The 20,474-nt window shown below is 41.8% G+C and overlaps 1 protein-coding gene across 7 annotated transcripts in view; it reads right to left on the reverse strand.

Moving 5' to 3' along the window:
• Positions 1-20,228, reverse strand: part of col7a1l (collagen type VII alpha 1-like) — a 60,138-nt gene extending 39,910 nt beyond the window's left edge. For 6 of the 7 annotated variants that reach the window (XM_084346269.1, XM_084346272.1, XM_084346271.1 and 3 more), the window contains exons 1-7: positions 20,114-20,228; positions 8,350-8,547; positions 4,878-5,058; positions 4,511-4,670; positions 3,009-3,102; positions 1,607-1,780; positions 930-1,093 (exon numbers count right to left, since the gene is read on the reverse strand). In XM_084346269.1, coding sequence (XP_084202395.1) covers positions 930-1,093; positions 1,607-1,780; positions 3,009-3,102; positions 4,511-4,670; positions 4,878-5,058; positions 8,350-8,425 — 849 coding nt within the window. In that variant the 5' untranslated portion in view covers positions 8,426-8,547; positions 20,114-20,228. Of the gene's footprint in view, positions 1-929; positions 1,094-1,606; positions 1,781-3,008; positions 3,103-4,510; positions 4,671-4,877; positions 5,059-8,349; positions 8,548-20,091 lie in introns of all 7 variants that reach the window. The other variant, XM_084346268.1, reaches the window with a different exon arrangement.
• Positions 20,229-20,474: the final 246 nt, after the last annotated feature.

Genomic DNA, 20,474 nt, shown 5'->3' on the forward strand with positions numbered 1-20,474 from the left:
TATATTCAAATGAAGTGGGTTGTTGAGCCTGATAGCATAATGTAGAAACTAAACAATCTTCCTTTGGTACTGTAAGATAAACCTAGAAGCATGGATATTGCTGGAGAAATGGGAGTGGATGCCAACACTATTGTTTTTGTTCATCCCATTAATGCAGTATTGTCGCAAGCTTAGAGAGTTCCAGAGAGGGAATTGCACAAATTACACAGGCTGCCATGAGAGATGACTCACAGCACTTCAGTGAAGCACTAGGCTAGGGTTGGGAATCACAAAATGAAACTATCACAATACTTAAGTAATGTTAAAGACAGTATCAGTATTGTCCAACCCCTATTCAGGACATGCTGTGGTCACAAAGGTAGTAACATGTTCTTGTCATAGTGTGTGTTATTTAATCAGCTCCTTAATTTCCATATCAGTCATTATTGTTTCCCCTCAGACCGCTGAACCCGACTTCACTATCAAGCTTGAAAATTTGATTATATTATGAAAGAAATAATTTGAACAGCGGCACTTATTGTTAAAACTGCAGGCACGACAGCAACAAATGATTGCCTTTTACAAGTGTCTAGCTAACAAATTGTACAACTTACAAACATTACACAGGAACAGCTGGTTGTTGAGTTTTCGGATGAGTAGACACAAGACAGTAATTTATTCAGAGCTTCATCTGAACAACGAAGGTTTATCTTACAGGGTCTGAGACATTCTTTGTAGTTTATACCCAAGTCTTTGAGCTTTGAGGTGATTGAGGATTTGACTTCATCAGCAGGAAACAGATTGTGATGTGCAAATTGGTTAACTATCCATGTCAAAGTCATACCTAAGGTAGCTCCTGTTACCTTCGATAAGCTAATACCTTATGTGCTCTATAACAGTCCAGCTCAAAAGCAACATAGCTATCATCATGCTAGCATATAACCACTCACCTGTCTCTGCTGTACGGAGAGGAGGTGTCCCTTGGAGTTGAGAGGGGTGACCAGGAGACGATATCCAGTGACATCGCTTGTGGCCTGGGTCCATGTCAGTCTGAGCGAACTGTGGGCCAACTCGTTAACCTGCAGGTCTCTGGGACCCACCACACGCTCCTCAACTAGGATTGGTACACAAAGAGGGATGAGACAAAAAATCTATGAGCGAACAGGAACATAAAACATGCAAGTTGTGTTATTTGTTAGCTAGATGAATCCATCTTACTGAGAAAGCTGCAGGGCAGAGTGAAATACAAGAAAACTGCTTTATTATCCTTTTATAAAGAACGCCTCATCAATAAGGCCCATGTACACTGCAAATATTCTTTAAACTAAATACTGTGATTCCCTGGACAATATTTTTGCATATTCCCACACAAAACTGAACAGCTCTGCCATTCAAATAATGGTCATATTGTATATATTATTATTGTTATTATTTATCTTGCTCTATTTTCATTGTTACTGTATGCACCAGTATACACAGGCAAGTTCCTTTTATGTTTATCTTTTAAATAAACATAAACAAAAGATACACCAGAGTCTGATTCCGATTCTCATAATGAAGGCAGCTATCAGTATGAGGGCATCACTTCAAGGAAATTTGCTTTCATACCACATGCGTATTGACTCACCAGGCTGGGAAGTTTTCACAGGACGTGGTGGCTCAGAGGCAGTAAAGCAGACTCTGCGGGACAGTTTGGGAAGGATAGTTTCAAGCAGAGAGTAGTCGGTGCCCAGCAACAGGTGCTCCTCACGGGGCTCCGAGACAATCCTCCTCAGCTCTGACTCATCAGCTCCCCAAACACCTGGTCACAGTATACATAAAACGACAATGGGAGTGATTGAAAGGCAGATGAGAACAACATTTTAAAAGCTTTAACTATGGGACTTTACTTGATTAATGGACAGCAACAACAAGTGAATAACAATTAGAGAGCACAATTTATGTGGCGTCATTCCTCTCCTTTGCATTTCCTTCACATACTTTCCTACACCACTAGGGGGAGCTGTGGCATTATGAGTTATTCTAAAGCACAAAAAAGATGTATAAACATGCAAACTGTAGGCATACACACTATCTTAATCAAACATGTTCTGGCACATGTCTCACTTGGTGGTTTTATGTGTGTGTTTGTCAGGCTCGCAAGACCCAATCTGAGCCTGAAACGAATATGTAATAATAAAGAAATGTTAACAAAAGCAGATGGCATTGTTGCAAGACTTTTGGGAGAGTTAATGCAAGGTTACAGTTAACAGAAATCAGCATCTGGACAAAAAATAAACACGCATCTATTTTCTTACTAGTTGTTAATATGCACAGAACATGCAATTTGATGCATCTATCTGAACAGAATATGTGTTATCCATGCTACACAGGCCCTACAGGCATATTGGTTTTGCACTAGTACACAAGATGCGGGCAGAGCTTCTCCGCGAGAGTGATGAACGAGGGGAGCAGGCCTCAGTGTCAGAGGTGCAGATGGGGGGACAGTGAATCGCCTAATGAAAAATGGCTGCGATTAGCACACCATCGGCTAATGAGCAGTAATTATTGCACCGCTCCCAGCTGAGAGAAGCAAGTTGTGGGCTTGTGTGCTCACGCATGTGTGTAGGAGAAAGAGGGTATGTGTGAGTAAAGTTGTGGGTAAACAGCAGTAGTGCGTATTCATGAGCAGGGGAAAGATTTGAGGATAAAGTAGCTTTGCTGATGCAACACACGTTATCAGAGAATGTGCTTTTAGACATGTAGGAGCTGACATAATCACCTATTTATATTTACATTCATATTTGCTAGATGTTGTTATGTTTGTGCATACATATACACTTGCATGAGTGCGCCCAGACACCCCAGAAACAAGAATCTCACGCACACGCTCGCAAATACCCACCCTGAATCCAATGAATTCAAATGTACAGGACATGAATTTCTAACTGCAAACACTGCAGATAAGCCAGCAAGAGCTTGGATAAAATCTGAGGGGCCGCTGCAGTGGGGATGTTGAAGGAATTCACAATACCGAGCTCCACACTCACCTACTGCAAAGAGAGAAATCCCATTGTCGGCTACCGCTCTGGCTGCGGCATCGACCTGGTCGTCTGAAGGTCCGTTTGTGATCAGTACAGCAATCTGAACAGCAGTGAGACAGCAAAAACTGATAAATGCAAAGCCATTAAACATTAAGAATGATATCTTACCATTTAAATATACAGTCACATGCATTAAGGGCCAGTAGTTGGTATAAAAATGCAATCTTTTGTGAAAATGTGTTGGTTTTCGTTAAATCAATTGCTCGCACCAATGGAGGTTTTTCCACCCACTAAACAACATTTTCTTTGGATAAACGAACATCCTTGCAAACTGTATTATGCACAAAAAGCCCCTGTGGACTTCTGACACGGTTTAACTCATAATTAAATAAGTCAAACAAAGATGAATTCAATGATGCTAGATTGCAACTGAGACTGCTAATTCGCCCATTAAGGAATATTTACTCAGTTCATTCAAAGTTCATCCCTCAGTCAATGAGGAAGGAGGCTGGAGAGTATCGATATGAGAATGTAGCCGCTCTTCTGCATGCGCTCCGGCTGTACGATTCAATATATCAGCCCAATCCTCAATTCTCCGCCTTCCCACGTCAAGTGTGCTGCCGCAAGATGATTCGCAAGCACACTCAGCGATAGAGAGATGATCAGAATGCTAACCAGCTGTGTTATACTGAGACTACACTACAGTGTTAGACGTTAGAGATGGAGAGCTGCTGGAAGGGCATTTAGATATATGCTTATGGGACAGGTTTCATAAGCAAGTTGATGACTACTGCATTTAGGTTAGGGTCAAAAGTTAAGACCAGTACCAATCTGATACACTGTTTTTCAAGATCCTGTGACAAAACAGGTCGATCTCTCTCAGTAGGCATCTTTGGATGACCATCAACTTATGGCAGTCCCTTACAGCATGTTGAATCGACAGCAGAAGCAAAATTGTCACCACCTTTCATTTTTCTTCTTCCACAAGCAAAAGACAAACTAAAGTAAAGCAAAGCATCTGTTGCCTGCTGTAACTTTCTGTCCGACATACTCTTGGTTTGTATTCCAAGCATAAAGCAAAATCATTTAATCAGATTCACAGTGGAGAGAAAATGATAGACAATTTTGTTTTGTTTTGTACAAATACAGGCTTCTGAATACTTATTTCCTTCTACACAGGGCCAGAACATACAATATATGCATGTTGGTGGCCAGCTGGAAGCAATAGTCTTAGCAGCGTGGGCTGTAATCTTTAATTCAATCGTCTTCTGTTGCTTCTGTGTCCACATTTTGTCATACATTCAAAAGGATTTCAGACCTTCAGTGTTCGGTGTGTGGAAGAAGTTTAAGGAACTTTATTCTAAAGTGATTTGACCTCTTACCTCTCTTGTTTGATATCATCTACAATAAGTGTTGGCAGTCTGTGGGACTGTTTCAAGAGTACTTTTTTGTGCTTTCTCCCAGGTCTGTGGCTGTGCCACCTGTAGGGCACCCTGTGTACGCTGTACCTTCGGGGTGTGGTCTGGACTGATGACAGGGCTGAACACATGGTCAACCAGAAATCGGAGGGCATCACCAATCCTTCTGGATCCACCCTCATATGGGAGGTCTCTGATGGCTCTAAGCACCTCCTCCATCGAGCTGTAGTCCGTCAAAGCAATCCTCATCCTGCAAGGAAAGAAATACAAGAAGAGCAAACTAAATCATGTAGAAACAATCTGTATGGCTCATTTGTTTCCCCTAGTTCCTGGGAGGCAACATATTTAAGTTTTTTCTGATCATAACAATCACCTATGGCAAAATTAAATGAGTCAGGCTTCAAGGCAATTAGTTAAAGAGGTCTGTGCTGTGTGTGTGTTTGTATTCGTGTTTTACCGGGGGATATCTCCAAAGATGGTGACTCCAAAGCGGACCCCCTCCGTTCCCACCACACTGCCCTTGAAGGAGGAGATGATGGCTGAGATGAAGGTCTTGACACTGCTGAAGCTGGTCTGGCCGACACTCCATGACTCATCCACCAGAAACACGACGTCGGCCTGCACCACTGTCCTGCATGCTGAGGTAAGAAGAATGGATGAATTAGTGTGCGAACAAAGCAGTGACGAGCAGGGGATGCCCTAATCTTTTATAATCAGATGTATTTGGAAAGAATCCAAAGTAAATTTCTTAAGGTTAAGAGGGAATGCTGGGAATGAAGCCCAAAGCCTCATGTTTTATTCCTACGCTGGCCAGCAGATAGCAGTCTTGTTCCATCACGCTGAGCATTTTTCCTCTAACTTACTGCTGTCATGCAGCCAGAGCACCACACAAATCCCCATGAATTTTTAATGAGACACAAGTGAGCCAAAGAGACTATCAATATTCTGAGCACTCCAGCAATAAAACTTTAGTACAGCGATGAGGAACGCTTAGAATAATAAGGTAAACACACCCAAAATCAGGGTCAGTCCCCTCGCTCAGGCAAACAATCGCATTTAACATACGGATCTGCTGCGTTTGGCAGGATTGTGAATGTTGAGTTAAAAAGCCGGGCACACAAACAAGGTAGACTGATGGATTGACTACATGCGCCCACACACACACACACACACACACACACACACACACACACACACACACACACATAGATTAGCAACACTGTCTCAGATGCATACGACTGCACACAGTCCCACAGAGATATACAATACTGTACGGGCAAATGCACACACTCCACGCAGAGATCTGCTGTGTGTGCAAACTTCTTCTGAGTCAATATGCGGGCATTACATATGCAATAAACCACAGTGAAGACAGCATTGATTAGGCTAGTGAATAAGAGATAGGCACCACTGATTGTCCTGTAAGTGATAACTCAGCTTCTCTGCTATTTCATTACAGAGCCTTCTCGCCTCTATTATCTGGCCCTTTCCTTCTTTGGCTGCAATCCCAGGATTCACTGGGGGTGACATATGTCTCCAGCCCATGGCGACCTAACATTATGTTCCTTTCTCACACATCTATACATGTCTGGCCACACACCAAGAAAACAAAATAGCATTGGGAATACCATTTTGGAGCTCTAGAGCTGAGCTACTATGGGAGCTTCAGTGCTATGTATTCAGCAACCCTAATGCAAAAAACACAGTTAAAACCAGAGATGCAAATGAATGGGATACAACAATGTTCATCCCCTGCATCCTGAGTCGGGCTTCACATACGCAGCAAACAAACCCAGAAAACATAAGTGTCTCTTTCATTTATCAAGATGCATTTTCTGCTTCACACATTTTGTAACATGGAGGAGACTTTGAGCAAAGAAGCAATTGGAGGCTGGTCTCTGTCAAACAGACACAGACCGAGGTGGAAAACAAGATCAATTATCCAGAAGTTTGTCTGTCTGGGCTGGCAGGTGAGAACCACATACCAAGGATAAATAGAAAACACATGCTGAGGGATTAGGAATGGTTTTCTTGAAGGTTATCTATTCTGATATTTTAAAGGTTGTGCTCACCTCTGTGTTGGACCACCATTGATTTACGCATTAGATGTAGCTCAGTGGCTACAGCAGACTCTGCAGAAAATTCTGCCACAAAATAAATAGTCTAAGAAATAATGATGCACGACTGCAATCAGCTCCAACAAGATCAAGAGAAAGCATGAACAGTAAACCATCAGAGAGCACAAGTCGGAGAAACTCCATCAGGTTCAGATTTTAGCCAACATAAATGGATTTAAAAGTTACTTGAAGAAGAAGAATAAGTAATTTGCAGATCAGCTAACAAAGTGCAGCACAGACACACTAAGTGACAGAAAGACCAAATATTGGCAAAATCTCTTTCAGTGGATGTGACAACCAGGATCTGCTCTAAGTGCCCCGTGTGAGGAATTCTGTCATATTTTAATAGACTGTTTTTGAATAACAAAGAAGCCGACATGATTTGTGTGTCCTGCATTATTGCTCCTTGTAATACATAGGCAACCTGTGACAGTTAAACCGTCTCACTTTCCTAATATACAGTTGTATATAATGTTTGATTATAGGCTGTGGACACCACAGCAGGTGTCACATGAACACACATATCAATCATATCTGGAGGTGCAGAGCAATAGATGTAGGAAACATAAACTTGACAGATGAAGCAACCAACAAAACACCTGCATGCACTAATGTTCCTGCTAAAGTCTGATCCCAGCTTATCTCACTAATCTCTTGATGACAATGAAGAAGCAAAAGTGTTCCAATTTTCTCAAGTTTGTAAACTAATTGCTCCAAATTTCATCTGTTTCCAGTTTTGAGTGCTGAGTACTTGTGATTTAAGTGATTGTAAGAGCAACCTTACCATGGCTGGATATGTAAACAGCTAGCTAGCAGTTGCAAGAACATCCCACATGGCTGAAGTAGCTGTTGGACTACGAAACTTCACCTGGCTGGCCTGACTTTCCACTTGTATGAAGTTGAGCAGATCTGAATTTTCATTTTTAGGATAACTGTTCCTTTAAAGAGGATTAAAAGCTTCATGTGGCCTGTAGAGTTGGGTGATAATTTCTAAGGGTTCCTTACTGTGAGCACCAACAGTCATTTGATTCATTGTTAATATAAAATATTGATTAATGGAGCTTTAAGATGTCAGTTGGTTTGAAATCGACCACATGCCCATTCTTGTGTGTAATATGAAAGACTGAGCCCTCAGGGTTGTTACAGACAGTCAGACGACCTTATATGACGACATGTGAATTAACCCTGTCGATAATAAACAATGGTACAAAGGAGCGGTAGCTTCAAATATGGCCTGAAGCTATTTATATCCATCCATAATTCTGCCCAACAACTTTACCAATCACTTTCTACCCAACCACAGTCCAGGTGGAGGAAATCTAACTTTTGATTGGCTGATTGACCTTTTGGTGACATCCAATAGCACCTGCGGCTTAGGTTCTGTATCTAGGGGATGGGTTTGACAGGCCGGCAGACAGAGCGCTGTAGTGTACATGAGGCTAGCAGATGTTTAAATTCCCTGACTAGACACAGTCTGGAGAGAAACTGGAGCTGGGTTAGTGTCTGCCCCACGTACCAACCCATGTGTGGAGATTTAATGATGGAGCAGCTCGCACAGACTGTGTTCATTGAGCACCTGCCCTTTCTTTGGCCTACGCATCCAAGTTGTCTAATTCGTAGATCTGTGCACATTGCTTGAAATCAGACATATGGCTTTGACTCAGAACTAAGCAACCGGTAACATAAGGCACTGACTGAAATGCTGAATAAATGAATGATTAAATAAGTGAGAAAGTAAAGGAAGTAAATAAAAACATTAGGCAAATCAGTGTGTCTGAGCGTGTCCTTTGGGTGTAAGGAGGTAACCGTTACCTTCAGCTTGTGCCGTGACGCGTTGCTGGGAGAGAGAAAGTGACAGCAGAAGGATCCACACAGAGGCGTGACCCATACTCTTCCTCTCCTCCTCTTCCTCCTTCAATCACCTGCTCTTCCTCCCGGTTCTTCTCTTCGCAAGTCCACTTCCTGAATTCCACTCCACGATCATCAATTCCAACTCTTCTCTCAGCTTATCTGAAAGTATTAAGAAGAATAGAGAGTTGGAAAAAGTCATTAGAGGCACTCAAAGATAAAACATAATCAGCCATTTTTTAATTTGTATAGGACTCGTGCCTTTTATGCACAGCCGAAGACTTTTTTTTCCTCCAGTGACAGTGTAAAAGAAATGTATGGACGGAAGGAAGGAAGGAAGGAAGTCTTCACAAGAACTGGCACTGACTTTTGCAATCTGTGATTATATTGAATTATCAATACAATTAAAAATTAATTAAATTGCCTTCTTGGTGATTTATTGTTATTGTATTAATTTAGGCCAATATACATTAGGTCAGCATAATGTTGTTCTCACTCCCGTCATTGAGTGCATTTGCAGACGGGAGGTCTCCCTGTAAACATTTTTACGACACATTTCAATGACACCATGGAAATAAAAGCATCAAAAGGGCTTTTAAACTGTCCAGTATGAACCCAGCTCTTATTGGGAAGTCCAGACATTATGGACATACATACCCATTAAAAGTTATCACCCCAATAATCTATTCAAACTGTGGTGCATTGGCAGGGTTTCTTCTCTTCAAACTCAACCTGCAAGTTGACCTAGAGGACTGCTGTTTTGTTGACATAGGTCATACTGTTCATCAATGAAAAAAACATTTTGCATCGGTAATGGTAAAACTTAAGGGTAACTTAAGTGGTTTGCCTTCTTTGTTGATTCAAACTTTAAAGTATGTCTGCATTTAAAGGAAAGGTTCGCCCACAAATGGAAATTCAGTCATTATCTACTCACCCTCATGCAGATGGAAAGTCAGGTGAAGTTTTGTAGTTCACAAAACATATCTGGAGTTTCACAGCAAAACAGTGATGCAGCATTCTCCTAAACAACTGAAGTAGATGGGGACAACTGAAAAAAAAACAACCCAAAAACACGAAGTGGTTTGGCTTGTTCGGTGTAATACAAAACTCTGGAAGCCCAAAGATCTCACATTTATTTGAAAAAATGTTATTTCAGCCCTTTATTAAGCCAAAATCTTCACTGTAGCTACTACACTGAAAGCATTAGCATGCACCCAGTCTAAATAACCCTGTGTAATCCGGCCCAAATAAGGTCTTTTCAAATAAAATTAGGATAGAGCACCCTCTAGACTTGGACTACACTGGAAGAGCTGTATCGAGCCATGCGTGCATGTATTTTTGGTTGTTTTTTAATCCCCATCTACTCTACAGAAATGTATTGTGGACTATGAAACTTGACCAAACTTTCACATTGGGGTGAGTAGAAATTGAAATTGAAATTTCATTTTTGGGTGAACTTTTTAAAGCGATTTTGGCAGTGTTCAATGGCTAATCATTATTTATCTATACTGACACTGACATCGAGTCAATTACAAAGCAAAGAAAGGGACACACCAGAAATATACGAACAAAGAAAAGGTAATCCCAAAATTAGCTAATAGTTAGTTCATATTGACTGCAATGCCTTGATTTAGGCTATGCAGAAGTCAAAAGTGAATATGCTTTTTGGACTGAAACAAAGACATCAGGATATAACTGATTTGTTGAAACGTTATTCCTGATACATCATGAAATTCAAAACAGTGGTTACGTCAAAGCTTTCAGTTAACGTAGCTTGAAGAGGAGAGATGCTCAGTCCTGAGCGACAGGTTCGAGAAAGCTCTCATGATTGCACAGGAGCAAAAGAAGTTTGGACAGGTCAAACCTCTGGACCGAGTGCACCTGTCCTAGACTGAGGATTACCCAAACACCCCGAGGGCCCCGCCATGCCCTCCTCACACCACAGAGGTGATTATCTTTTGAGCTAAGGCCAGAGACAGCATGGCTAATCGCTTCCGATGTGTGTGCGTGCATACTACCTTGCACTCGGTCAAAAAGATTTAGCTCCCCGGCAAATCTTCAAGTGTGTCTAATTATAGCTTCCACCTGCCCTCTGTTCATTTTGTGCATGTGTGTTTTGTTTTGAACACAACGCAGTTACACCGTAGCAAATTTGTGGAGAAAAGGCACCACGTGAGTTACAATCTTATCTCAACTTGCAAGTATGCAAATAATACACAGCAACAACGACAGATATGGATGAAAATGCATACAAATACTTGACTTTAATATAAAATGTGGTGGCCTTTGATTTCTGCTTCACTGTTCTTTTCTTTTAGCTAGTTCGAGTTGTGTGAAAGAGTGACCTGGCAGGACGGGACAGAGGTTTGACATGTTGAACACGAGGAAGAAGTAGGGCAAACGAAAATGCTGGTGAATTGCGTGGGTATAACAAGGACGGTAAGGTATTGCCCACGTTATACCATCATTATTGTTTAAGAAAGTGCTGCCAGGCGCTTATATATCACGAGAGACGCGAATGCTGTTGCATTACCCGCCATGGCCTCACGCCTCTTTTGCTTCCAGAATGCCGGCAAACTATCCAAAATCACACACCGGGGTGGCATTATGCTGTTGTTGTTTGGGTCAGTGTAGAAAAACAATGCCAGCATAATGAAGGATCTCAGTGAAAAGAGAGCTACTGTGAAAGCCCAGTTGTTTTTCACAGCAGTCGAGATGGATAGGAGAGTATGAGCCGTTTATGATAGTAAATGGAGGTGCAGTGACGCTCTGGGATACAGAACATCCCCCTTGACAGACAGAGGAAACTTCAGGTTAGCATGAAAGAGATTAGCCCCAAGGCTACAGCTTTTGACTTGGCATAATACACTGAGTCGAGGCAATTCAATCAGTTTGAACGTCGCAGCTGCTTTACTGGCACATTATCTCCCACCGAGACTGTACCTTGGAAGGTGATATTTAAATGGAAGTATACTGCAATTATAGTAACTTATTGTAGAACCTTGCTGCTCGAGGGTCCACTTCGAATTCAGCTGAAGGAAATGTGTTGAGTGTTAAAACCTTCCCTTAAATGCATACCGAGGACCACGGAAATGTATCAACAGAAAGAGCTACAACAACATTCAGTTAAGTGAGCATAATCAATGCCTAAGTAGAGTAAATCCAACACTTAAATCAGCACACGAGGCACTGGCAAAGGAATCATGCGGCAGTAACGGATTATCCCATTTGAAATGAATGAACCCCCATCAGAGAGCAACACGTTCAAAGCATTAACTGTGAGCTAGGAAATGCTTCATGCTGTTATGTTTTACATTAGCTTGCTAACCCCCACACGTCCCCACAGAAACGTGTATGTGCGCCTATGGGCATGTGTGTACTGTATGGGCATGTGCTTTTGCAAATTCATAAGCTTAACATCAAAGAGAGATCTGCCTTCACTCAAATACTGTACATGAGATGAAAACACAGCAGATTTCTTTGGGCTTTAAAGATTCCACGTTCCAACCATCAAGCTCCCAATGTTTCCTCATGGGAGCATATTTGAGCAATAAATTAAAATGATAATGATGAAAAAAAATGGATCAATGTGAAACAATCTGAATTCCAGAATATTCCTCAGTGTATTTTGCCCACCTGGTCTGACATAGTGAGAATGGCTCAAGGCTGACTAGTTTACAACCTCTGCAGATGGAAGTGAGATTTGGCAGGGCTTGAACTCAAATATAACACAGCCAAAAAAACACTCTCTCCCCCTCACATACCAATGCAGATCTAAGATCTGTCTGTGCATGTATCTCCTTATTACCGAAGTGTAGATAGGAAAGACGTGTGTGTTTCGATGAATGACAGCAAGTGCAGAAATACACAGTAACCAAATCTATCCTACGGCGGGATTTTCAGAAAGGTCTGCATGGGTGCTCAGCAAAGCAGCAGGCAGGCAGGCAGGCAGAGCCTCAGCGTTTTGTGATGTGTTCAATTTAACAAAATTATTTTGAAAGCTCTTTTTTCATGTCATCATTGGCCAAAGGTGTCAGAGGTTTTACTGAAGAAAGCAGAGAATCTTAATATTCAGTGAAGTGCAAACATACAGCGGAAAAGAGTTTAGACAGTTTAGTTTAGTTTAGTTTAGTTTAGACAGTACAAAAACGTGATTGGTCAGTTGCAATAGTCCTGGAGCAACATTAAAGGTTTACTTTGTTGGCCTGAATTTAAAGGTAGTTCCAAAACTGTATGGGGTGTATATCACCTGAGTCACTTCTATCTGTTGCTTCCTTTACACTTGGCTAGATATCTTCAGCTGTAGCAACTGGCTGCCACCAACTAATTAGCTCAGCTAAATGTGGAGCTAGAGGCCCTATGAGATGACTCCAGTTTGCTCGAGACTGTAACCTTAGATCAGTGCTGGAGTCACCGTGGGAAATGGGGGCCGGCTCCACTGAGCTCAGCTGCATCCCAGGGAAAATGGTTTGACACCACGCTGGGACTGAACACAGCCTCTGAGATGACAGAGGCCAATTGGATGACAGGGGATACAGTGCAGAGGTGGTTTACCAGGACTAATTGAAACGTGAACACGCAACACGCCAAAACATGAGAGAGGTGAAGTAGCATAGGAGAGAGAGAGAGTCGGGCTTCAGCAGCAGGTGAAAACGGCTTGTAGACCAGAATCTTACTCTGTGAAGTAAGGATTTATTTCAACCAAACCAGGGCTGATCGTTGAAATACAAGCCAAGACTATTCTGGTGCTAAATGCTAACATCAGCATGCTAACATGCTCACAGTGACAGAGCTAACATGCTGATGCTTAACAGATGTAATGTTAACCATGTTTACTGTCTTAGTTTAGCCTGTTAGCATGCTAACAATTGCTAATAAGCACTAAATATAAAGATAATGAGAGGATGTTGGGAATCAGTTTTGCAGAAATTAGTTTGGGGATCACCAAAGTTAACGCCATTCATCCACTGGGGATGCTGAATGTCTGTTCAATAATTAAATGGTAATCAATACAATAGTTGTTGAGATATTTCAGTCTGGATCAAAGTTGTATAACCAAGAGTCAGACAGACATTCCTGACAATAAAATCACCATGCTATAAATTCACGCTCAGTCCAACATTACCTCAAGACATTCCTGCGTTGTCTGTGATAATAAGCCCAAGTCAGATACTCAGACATCTTGTTTGCAATGATCCCACATCAGAAAAAAACACTTGCACAAGACTGATCCATCACTCACACCATGCTGGGATCACATACACTTCGTCCAGCCTCCCTGAGGAGACAGTGTGTGTATTGTGTCCGAGGCCTTTAGTTTATCACTGCCCCGGGAGGATTAAATAATGTTACAAAATGAACTTTACTGTCTCTGGCCCTTATACTCCCCCTCTGCTCCCTATCTCCTTCCCTCAAACACACTCACTCGCACATCATATGCCCTGCAAGTCTAACTGCATGTCAGCTATTTCTACATAATGGCATTTTCCACCTCACCACTTCACAGGATGGATTATCCCCGTAGGTGGGGAACTGGTAACAGTGAAAAAGACACACACGGAGACACACACAGAGCTCAGAACTACTACATATGGTGGCAGATGTCTTCTCAGATCTACAGCTAAAACACACCAACAAACAAAAGCTCACATGCTGCAGCATATTGTCCTAAAATCACTTTGCATTTGCAGTTGGCCAAAACAGGCAAGTCTATGCATGGAAGGAAGAAATCCACAATTAAATCTACATAGTTTCATCTCCTGACAACGCTCCTACAGACAACCTGGTATGCTCTTATTATTAATGAATAAACTAGAGCTAACATGAATGTAAAAATGCATGACACCTTTGTTTGTACTGCTCCTACTGAGCTTTGAGGTGGAAAATCTTTGCTTTAACTTTTGCATAGAAGCCAAAGACAACTCATGCATGCAGCACATCTGCACTGCATTGGCAACGTGTGTATGGTCTTAAACTGAGTGGTGTGGCAAATTTACAGCAATTGCTGTACCTTATCACATAAGGATGAGTAAGACAACAAGAAAAGAGGCAAACAGCAAGTATTAATATCAGATAGGCAATGCTGTTTAAGCAGAAAATGTACAGCATAGAGCAGCAGTAATGGTTCAGTATGAAAAGTGTTGGCCTTAATCCAGACACTTAGTCCGTGACAAAGGGTATCTGGGCAGTTAAGAATTCAAAACTACTCTGTAAAGCGCCACATTAAAGTGCAGTTAAACTAATGGGTTTTGACTACGGCCCTAAACTGGGCCCACACAATCTCACTTACCACTGCAAGCAAGTGAATCATCATTATCTTCCCAATCCAGGTGACCTCTTGACGGCCGACAGGGGAAAATATCCCCTAAAATGCACAAAAAAGTTTCATCCGAGTCCAGGAAAAAAAAAAGAAGTCTGGAACTGATATTGTATTCCTGCAGAGGCTGTTATCAGAGATAATCGACTGAATGGCACATGAGAATCAATGCGCGGTATCTGCGTGTCTGTATCTGAGTGAAAGAGGAGGTAGGTGTGTTTGAATGTGTGTAAGAGTGGATGAATGACTTGCTGAAGCGCAGAAAAGTTTGGGAAGAAAGGTGGGAGGTGAAGTTGCTGTAACCTGTTAGCTCAGAGAGAGAGAGAGAGAGAGAGAGAGAGAGAGAGAGGCAGAGAAATAGCAGATAGAGAGAAGTGGGGGTTACTGATGAGCTTTGACCCTGCTAGGAATGCATTGCTACTGTTCTACAGTGCTTGTGTGTGCATGTGTGTAGTGTGTAGACACAGACAGACGAGCTGTCACCTCAGGGTACCAGAATAAGCAGTTATGTAAAATGAGGGTAAGCCTATCATCATCCACAATCAAGCTGATTCTTCCTTGAGTAATGAATGTGAAAATACACCAAAAATACACATATTTGTTGAAGTCAACCCTTGGGCGACCTCTGCATGTAATGGCACAAATAATTTTCAAGGTACGACACCTTAGCAACCCAGTCTTTTACAGCTTGTTTCACTTGATTCTAAAAAACGATCCCTGGAGTGATTTGAACTACATTTTCACCCGTCCTTTGCAGAGTACTCTATTCATCCCCACAATAGATTGTGTAACATCAAATAGTCGAAATAGCGAACATAGCCAAGGTAAAAAAGTATTTCTGTATTCCCCACATACCTCTGTGTTCAAGGTTTGTATACTCACACATAAAGACAACCAAAATAGCTTGTAGAGCAAACAGCCTCTCAAAAGGGAAAAGAGAGGAAAGAGGATAAATCTGTCGTGTTTTACAAGCCTCTCTCAGTTGGTTTGTGAGTGTGTGTGTGTGTGTGTATTTGTGTGTGTGTGTGTGTGTGTGTGCATGTATGTTTTGTGTACGTTGAGGGGCATTGGGTCACCTTTAATGGTGGACCCCAGGAATGTGGTGACTTTAATAGGGTTTAGCCAGCTGTCAGACTTGACATGCTATAACTCACCACGCACACACACACACACACACACACACACACACACACACACACACACACACACACACTGAGATACAGCTCTAGATGGTGTAGACATATGAATTTAAACCTATACATGCAATGTTGCTATTGTATTATGTATATACTAAAGAGAAAAGTCCGACCAGTACTCGATTTTGGTGGCCGATGCTGATACAGATAATAGGGAACAAAAAATTCCAATATCGATATATCGGCTGAAACACACACATTTTTTTTGCAATGATCTCTTAAAAGTGTTTATCAAACATGTGATGAAGAATGTAACGGAGGGAAAACAATGACCAACTTTAACCAATCAAAATTACCCCAAGCATCTTTTATGGCATTATAATCTCTGAAGAAGTTTCGACATCAGCACATATATTAGTTTCGATATATCTGGGATAGGCCAATAACAGCAGATAATATCGTCTGACTGACATATTGGTCGGGCTCTACTCACTAGCACCTATTCCCACCTCACAGGGAGACAGAATGACAGCGGCTGCCCAAGTTTCTCCATTCATCTACATAAAGTGAACGCATCTGCAGCGCCAGAAACGCAGAAAAGTATGCAGATAATGACTCATCTGCTGTAGCTGCCAGTAACAAGCAGCATCACAATTAAATAAATAATTGTGACCATTCAGTCTGGCTCGAACACATCTGCAACAAATTGAAATGTCTTTGACCAGACAACCAGAATATCACCCTCCTCTTGCGATGAGAGATCGCAGGCTGATCAAAGCTATAAGAAACTCATGTCTGAATAATTCCCAGATGCCGTGAAGTGCATCACGCATACTGAAACCATTTTGCTTCCTTCACAGGAGGTGCATGCCTTAAATGCAACACCTCTGTAGTATTTTGCTTCTAAACATTCAGTCTGCAGTGTTAATGGATCAACCTGTAAAACCGAGCGCTACTTCAACTTCTGTGGTATTTTCTTTTTATCAGGCACACATGAATCGCATCTATTTGATATTTTACTGACTCGCTGTGATGTGTCTGCAGTTTTTACTACAGCAGTGCAGTGCAGAGCAGGTCAAAAGCACAAGGTTGTTAAATCAAACTACATGTCACCATTTGTGTGAGAGATACTGACGAAGAGTAAAAGGTGGTATATTCTGGTTTGGCCTCAGGGCCGTCTGAGCTACGTGCTGCCCTGCCGCTGACCCTCAGCGCATGTTAAGGAAGTTCAGTAGGGTGCATCAATCAGTAGCACTCTCCCTCACGAGTCAAAGAGAGTGTGTCTATGTGCATATACTCCATCTTTTTGTACGTCAGTGCCTTCCCTGAAACTGTAAAGGGATTAAGAATGGATAAATAGCACGATATGTAAGAGAAAAAAGTTTTGATTTTAGAGTGAACTGTCCCTTTAATGAGTCCTAACCACCGTACACTTTAACATCTACCACATTACAGTCTTGATAGCTTCCCTGGCTGGATTACATCATGTGTGAACAGGACCGACTGTCTTTCAGCAGCAGGTGTGATTAGAAATAAAAGGTGATGCGGACCTGTTGGGGGTATTCAGATGGGGAAGATTAACTAGCCTTGTCTCAGCTAATTGCACTCCTTCTCCAAGTGGGCTTAAATCCTCCCCAGTCGCGAGAGGTGCCGGCGCAAAAAGCGAGCTTTGATTAAATTCATGCTGTAGGGTAACCAGAAAACAATCATGTGCATTTGGGAGTCAAGAGCAAGAAGAAAGGAAAGAAGAGAAAGATGCAGGGGAAAAAAGCAAAAGCACAGTGAATTAGCAAAGCCATTGAGAGTTCAGGTGGAAGGTTGTTTGAGTCGGGTTATTATGGCTTTACTGGGAGTAAATATGGAAGGCAAAAATCAGTGCATAAAGGTATGTTAATATTTGTCTATGGGATTTTGGATTATTGTAGAAAGTATATGATACTTCACAGATGAACACCACTTTTGTGATTTTTGAAGCGTAAATGCCATGGGGATGATGTATTTTTGTACGCTAATCCGGAAGTTAGCATGGCCATGGTTCCCTTGGCAAATTATGGGATTTTTTAATTGGATGTTGGACTATTGCTATAAATAAGCTCTGAAGCATATATGTTTTGTTCAGTTATATTTACTGACATATTTTATGCCGCAGGACAAAATGTGAAAATATCTTAAGCTTGTGTTAACCACAGAACTTATTTCAAGCATTTAACCTAAAAACTTATTTGCTGGTTTTAGGACTCATTCCTTCGGCACCCTTTATGCCCCAGGCAAAGGCTGTGGGTCAGGGCAGATTTGGAGACAGTGATAGAGCCTGCTCAGGCTGACCAATCAGAGCAGATTGGGCCTTTCTGCAGGGCGTCTCAAAGAGGCAGGCACTACTACGAGCGTTCAGACAGAGGGTGCGAGCAGCAATGGACGGTATAAGAAAAATAATGTGTTCTTGAACATTAAAGCATGTAAACAAAATGTAAGTATGAACCTGAAAATGAGCATCATATGGGGCCTTTAAACTCTCTTTGCCATCCTTTCTTCTGCCAACATCCAGACGGTAAAGAGATTAAAAAAAAAATTAAAAAAAATAACTATGCAGACATCTTTTATGTCCCTTCTTAGAAGCCATATCAATTCCATAAATACCGTGTTGAGCACTGAGGCCACTGATGATGTACGCGGTGGAGGTAAAACTGAGTGTAATTACCTATTAATATTCTGTTTGGAAGAGCCTTGGCCATTCACCATTCATGCCTCATGGCAGCTTTTCAAGGAGCTTCTACTTCTAATTTGATGAAATACAGATTTAATGCATTTCTGAAATCTTAATTTCTCCACCTCAGTTTTTTTGTGCTCCACTGGTTCCATCACAGAGGTTATGAGAATCAAACATTACTTTAGCCGCTGGTTGTAAGGCACTCTGTTAATTGTGCGATTTCTCACATGGCACTTTAATTATGTAAAGTTGAGGCTTTCAGTTGAAATTCAGAATTGATTATTTCTCCATACAGAGTTCTGTATAATTGGGCGGGTATATTACAGTATTTTAATCATCTTGAGCTCAAACAGAAATGGGAGGGTGTTTTTGTCTGAGAGGTATTAGTAACTCTGAGCTGAACTTTGACCACGTACACTTTGGAACATTTTACAATTAAACTTTCAGAACTAGGACATGTCACCTGCTGCTGTAGCGTGAAATCGGCCTCGGAGGCTTGTTTTCCCATGCTGGTATTTCATTTGCGCTCCTGCCTCTCTTTTGTGCGGCATCAATGTAACTATTGATAGACTGACAGCATGAGATGCATGTCAGACAGATTTGATGCTTGTATCAGTTTCTGTTTAATGCTGTCAGTGTTGGCACATTCGTCAGGGATTCACACCAGGAAGATGGGCAGCCTATCTCTGGCCGGAGGCTAATGCAGTTGTGACTCACATCCATAAACCATACAAGCTGGGCAGGGTGCCCACTGCTGCCAACTACAAAAGGTCTGCTCTGTGCCAAGCCTTTTAGCAGTACAAACAAACATGCACATACACACAGCAGACACAGACAGGATAAGCCACAGTGTGCACCAAACAGAAACAGACAAAAGCACACCCCTACATCCATACCATCGGTGTATACACACCTGCTGCTTGCCTCTTGCAGACAATTTTTGTCATGATAAATTCATTTCATAAACCATGCGACTTCCCGTCTCCGGCTGAGATACGAGCTGTCATGGCAACAGAAGAAAACAGCGGTTTGCTGCGTGAGGGCTGGTTTGTTGGGACAAGCTGCACCAGAGCAGAGAATTGAGATGCAGCAGAAGTCTGGGCTGAAAGAATTAGTCATGAGTGTGTGTCCAATTACCACTCTGAAGTCGACAAAGGATATCAAAATAATGAACAAAACCAGCTCTCCTCACCGTGCTTAAGAAGACACGGTGTCACAGTAAAGCCGACGTTCAACACAGAGACAAAACTGGAGATACACATGTAGAAATGTGAGTCAATAAGCTCACAAAAACAAGAGAATCAAGCTTCTTCTCATGTTTGCAAACTGAAGACTAAAACCTGCGATTAAGAACATAATCTTGCACAGATTGTATGCATTTAGCTGTTGTACATAATGTCATGATTATACAGATTATAGTGAAATGTAAGGCAGCAATTTTGTTAATTACAGTCATGTAGATTATGAGTGGATGACTTAAAAGGCCATCCAGTCAGTTAAAATGTGACTGTAGATCATGTAGCTACAGTAAATACACTGTAACTCACTCAGATGTAAGAGATGACAAACCTTTCCATCTCCGGAGTGATCACTGGTGAGTATGTGTCCAACCTAGAGAGGTGGTTTACATCCATGTGGGATTTTTAGGAACAAGGCAACCCCTGAAGGTCAAAGGGCAGCAGCTGTCCACACTTGTGTTTTCAACCTTTCAGAGACCACAGAGACAAAGATAGAGGGAGACGGGGAATGAGGTCAGAAGGGAAGATTTTTCTTTTTAATTCATAAGGAGCAGACTTGTGTTCCTGCCTGCGTGACTGTGTGTCTGACAGAAAACGTATTCTACTGATGGAAATGTTGCATTCAAATTCACAGCTCAATGCAGAGGAAGCATCTCTAAGAATCAGGTTGCATGAAGTCATGCTGAGCTTTA

Source organism: Pagrus pagrus (genome assembly GCF_965226575.1).
Source record: "Pagrus pagrus genome assembly, chromosome: 23".
NCBI classification, from domain to species: domain Eukaryota; kingdom Metazoa; phylum Chordata; class Actinopteri; order Spariformes; family Sparidae; genus Pagrus; species Pagrus pagrus.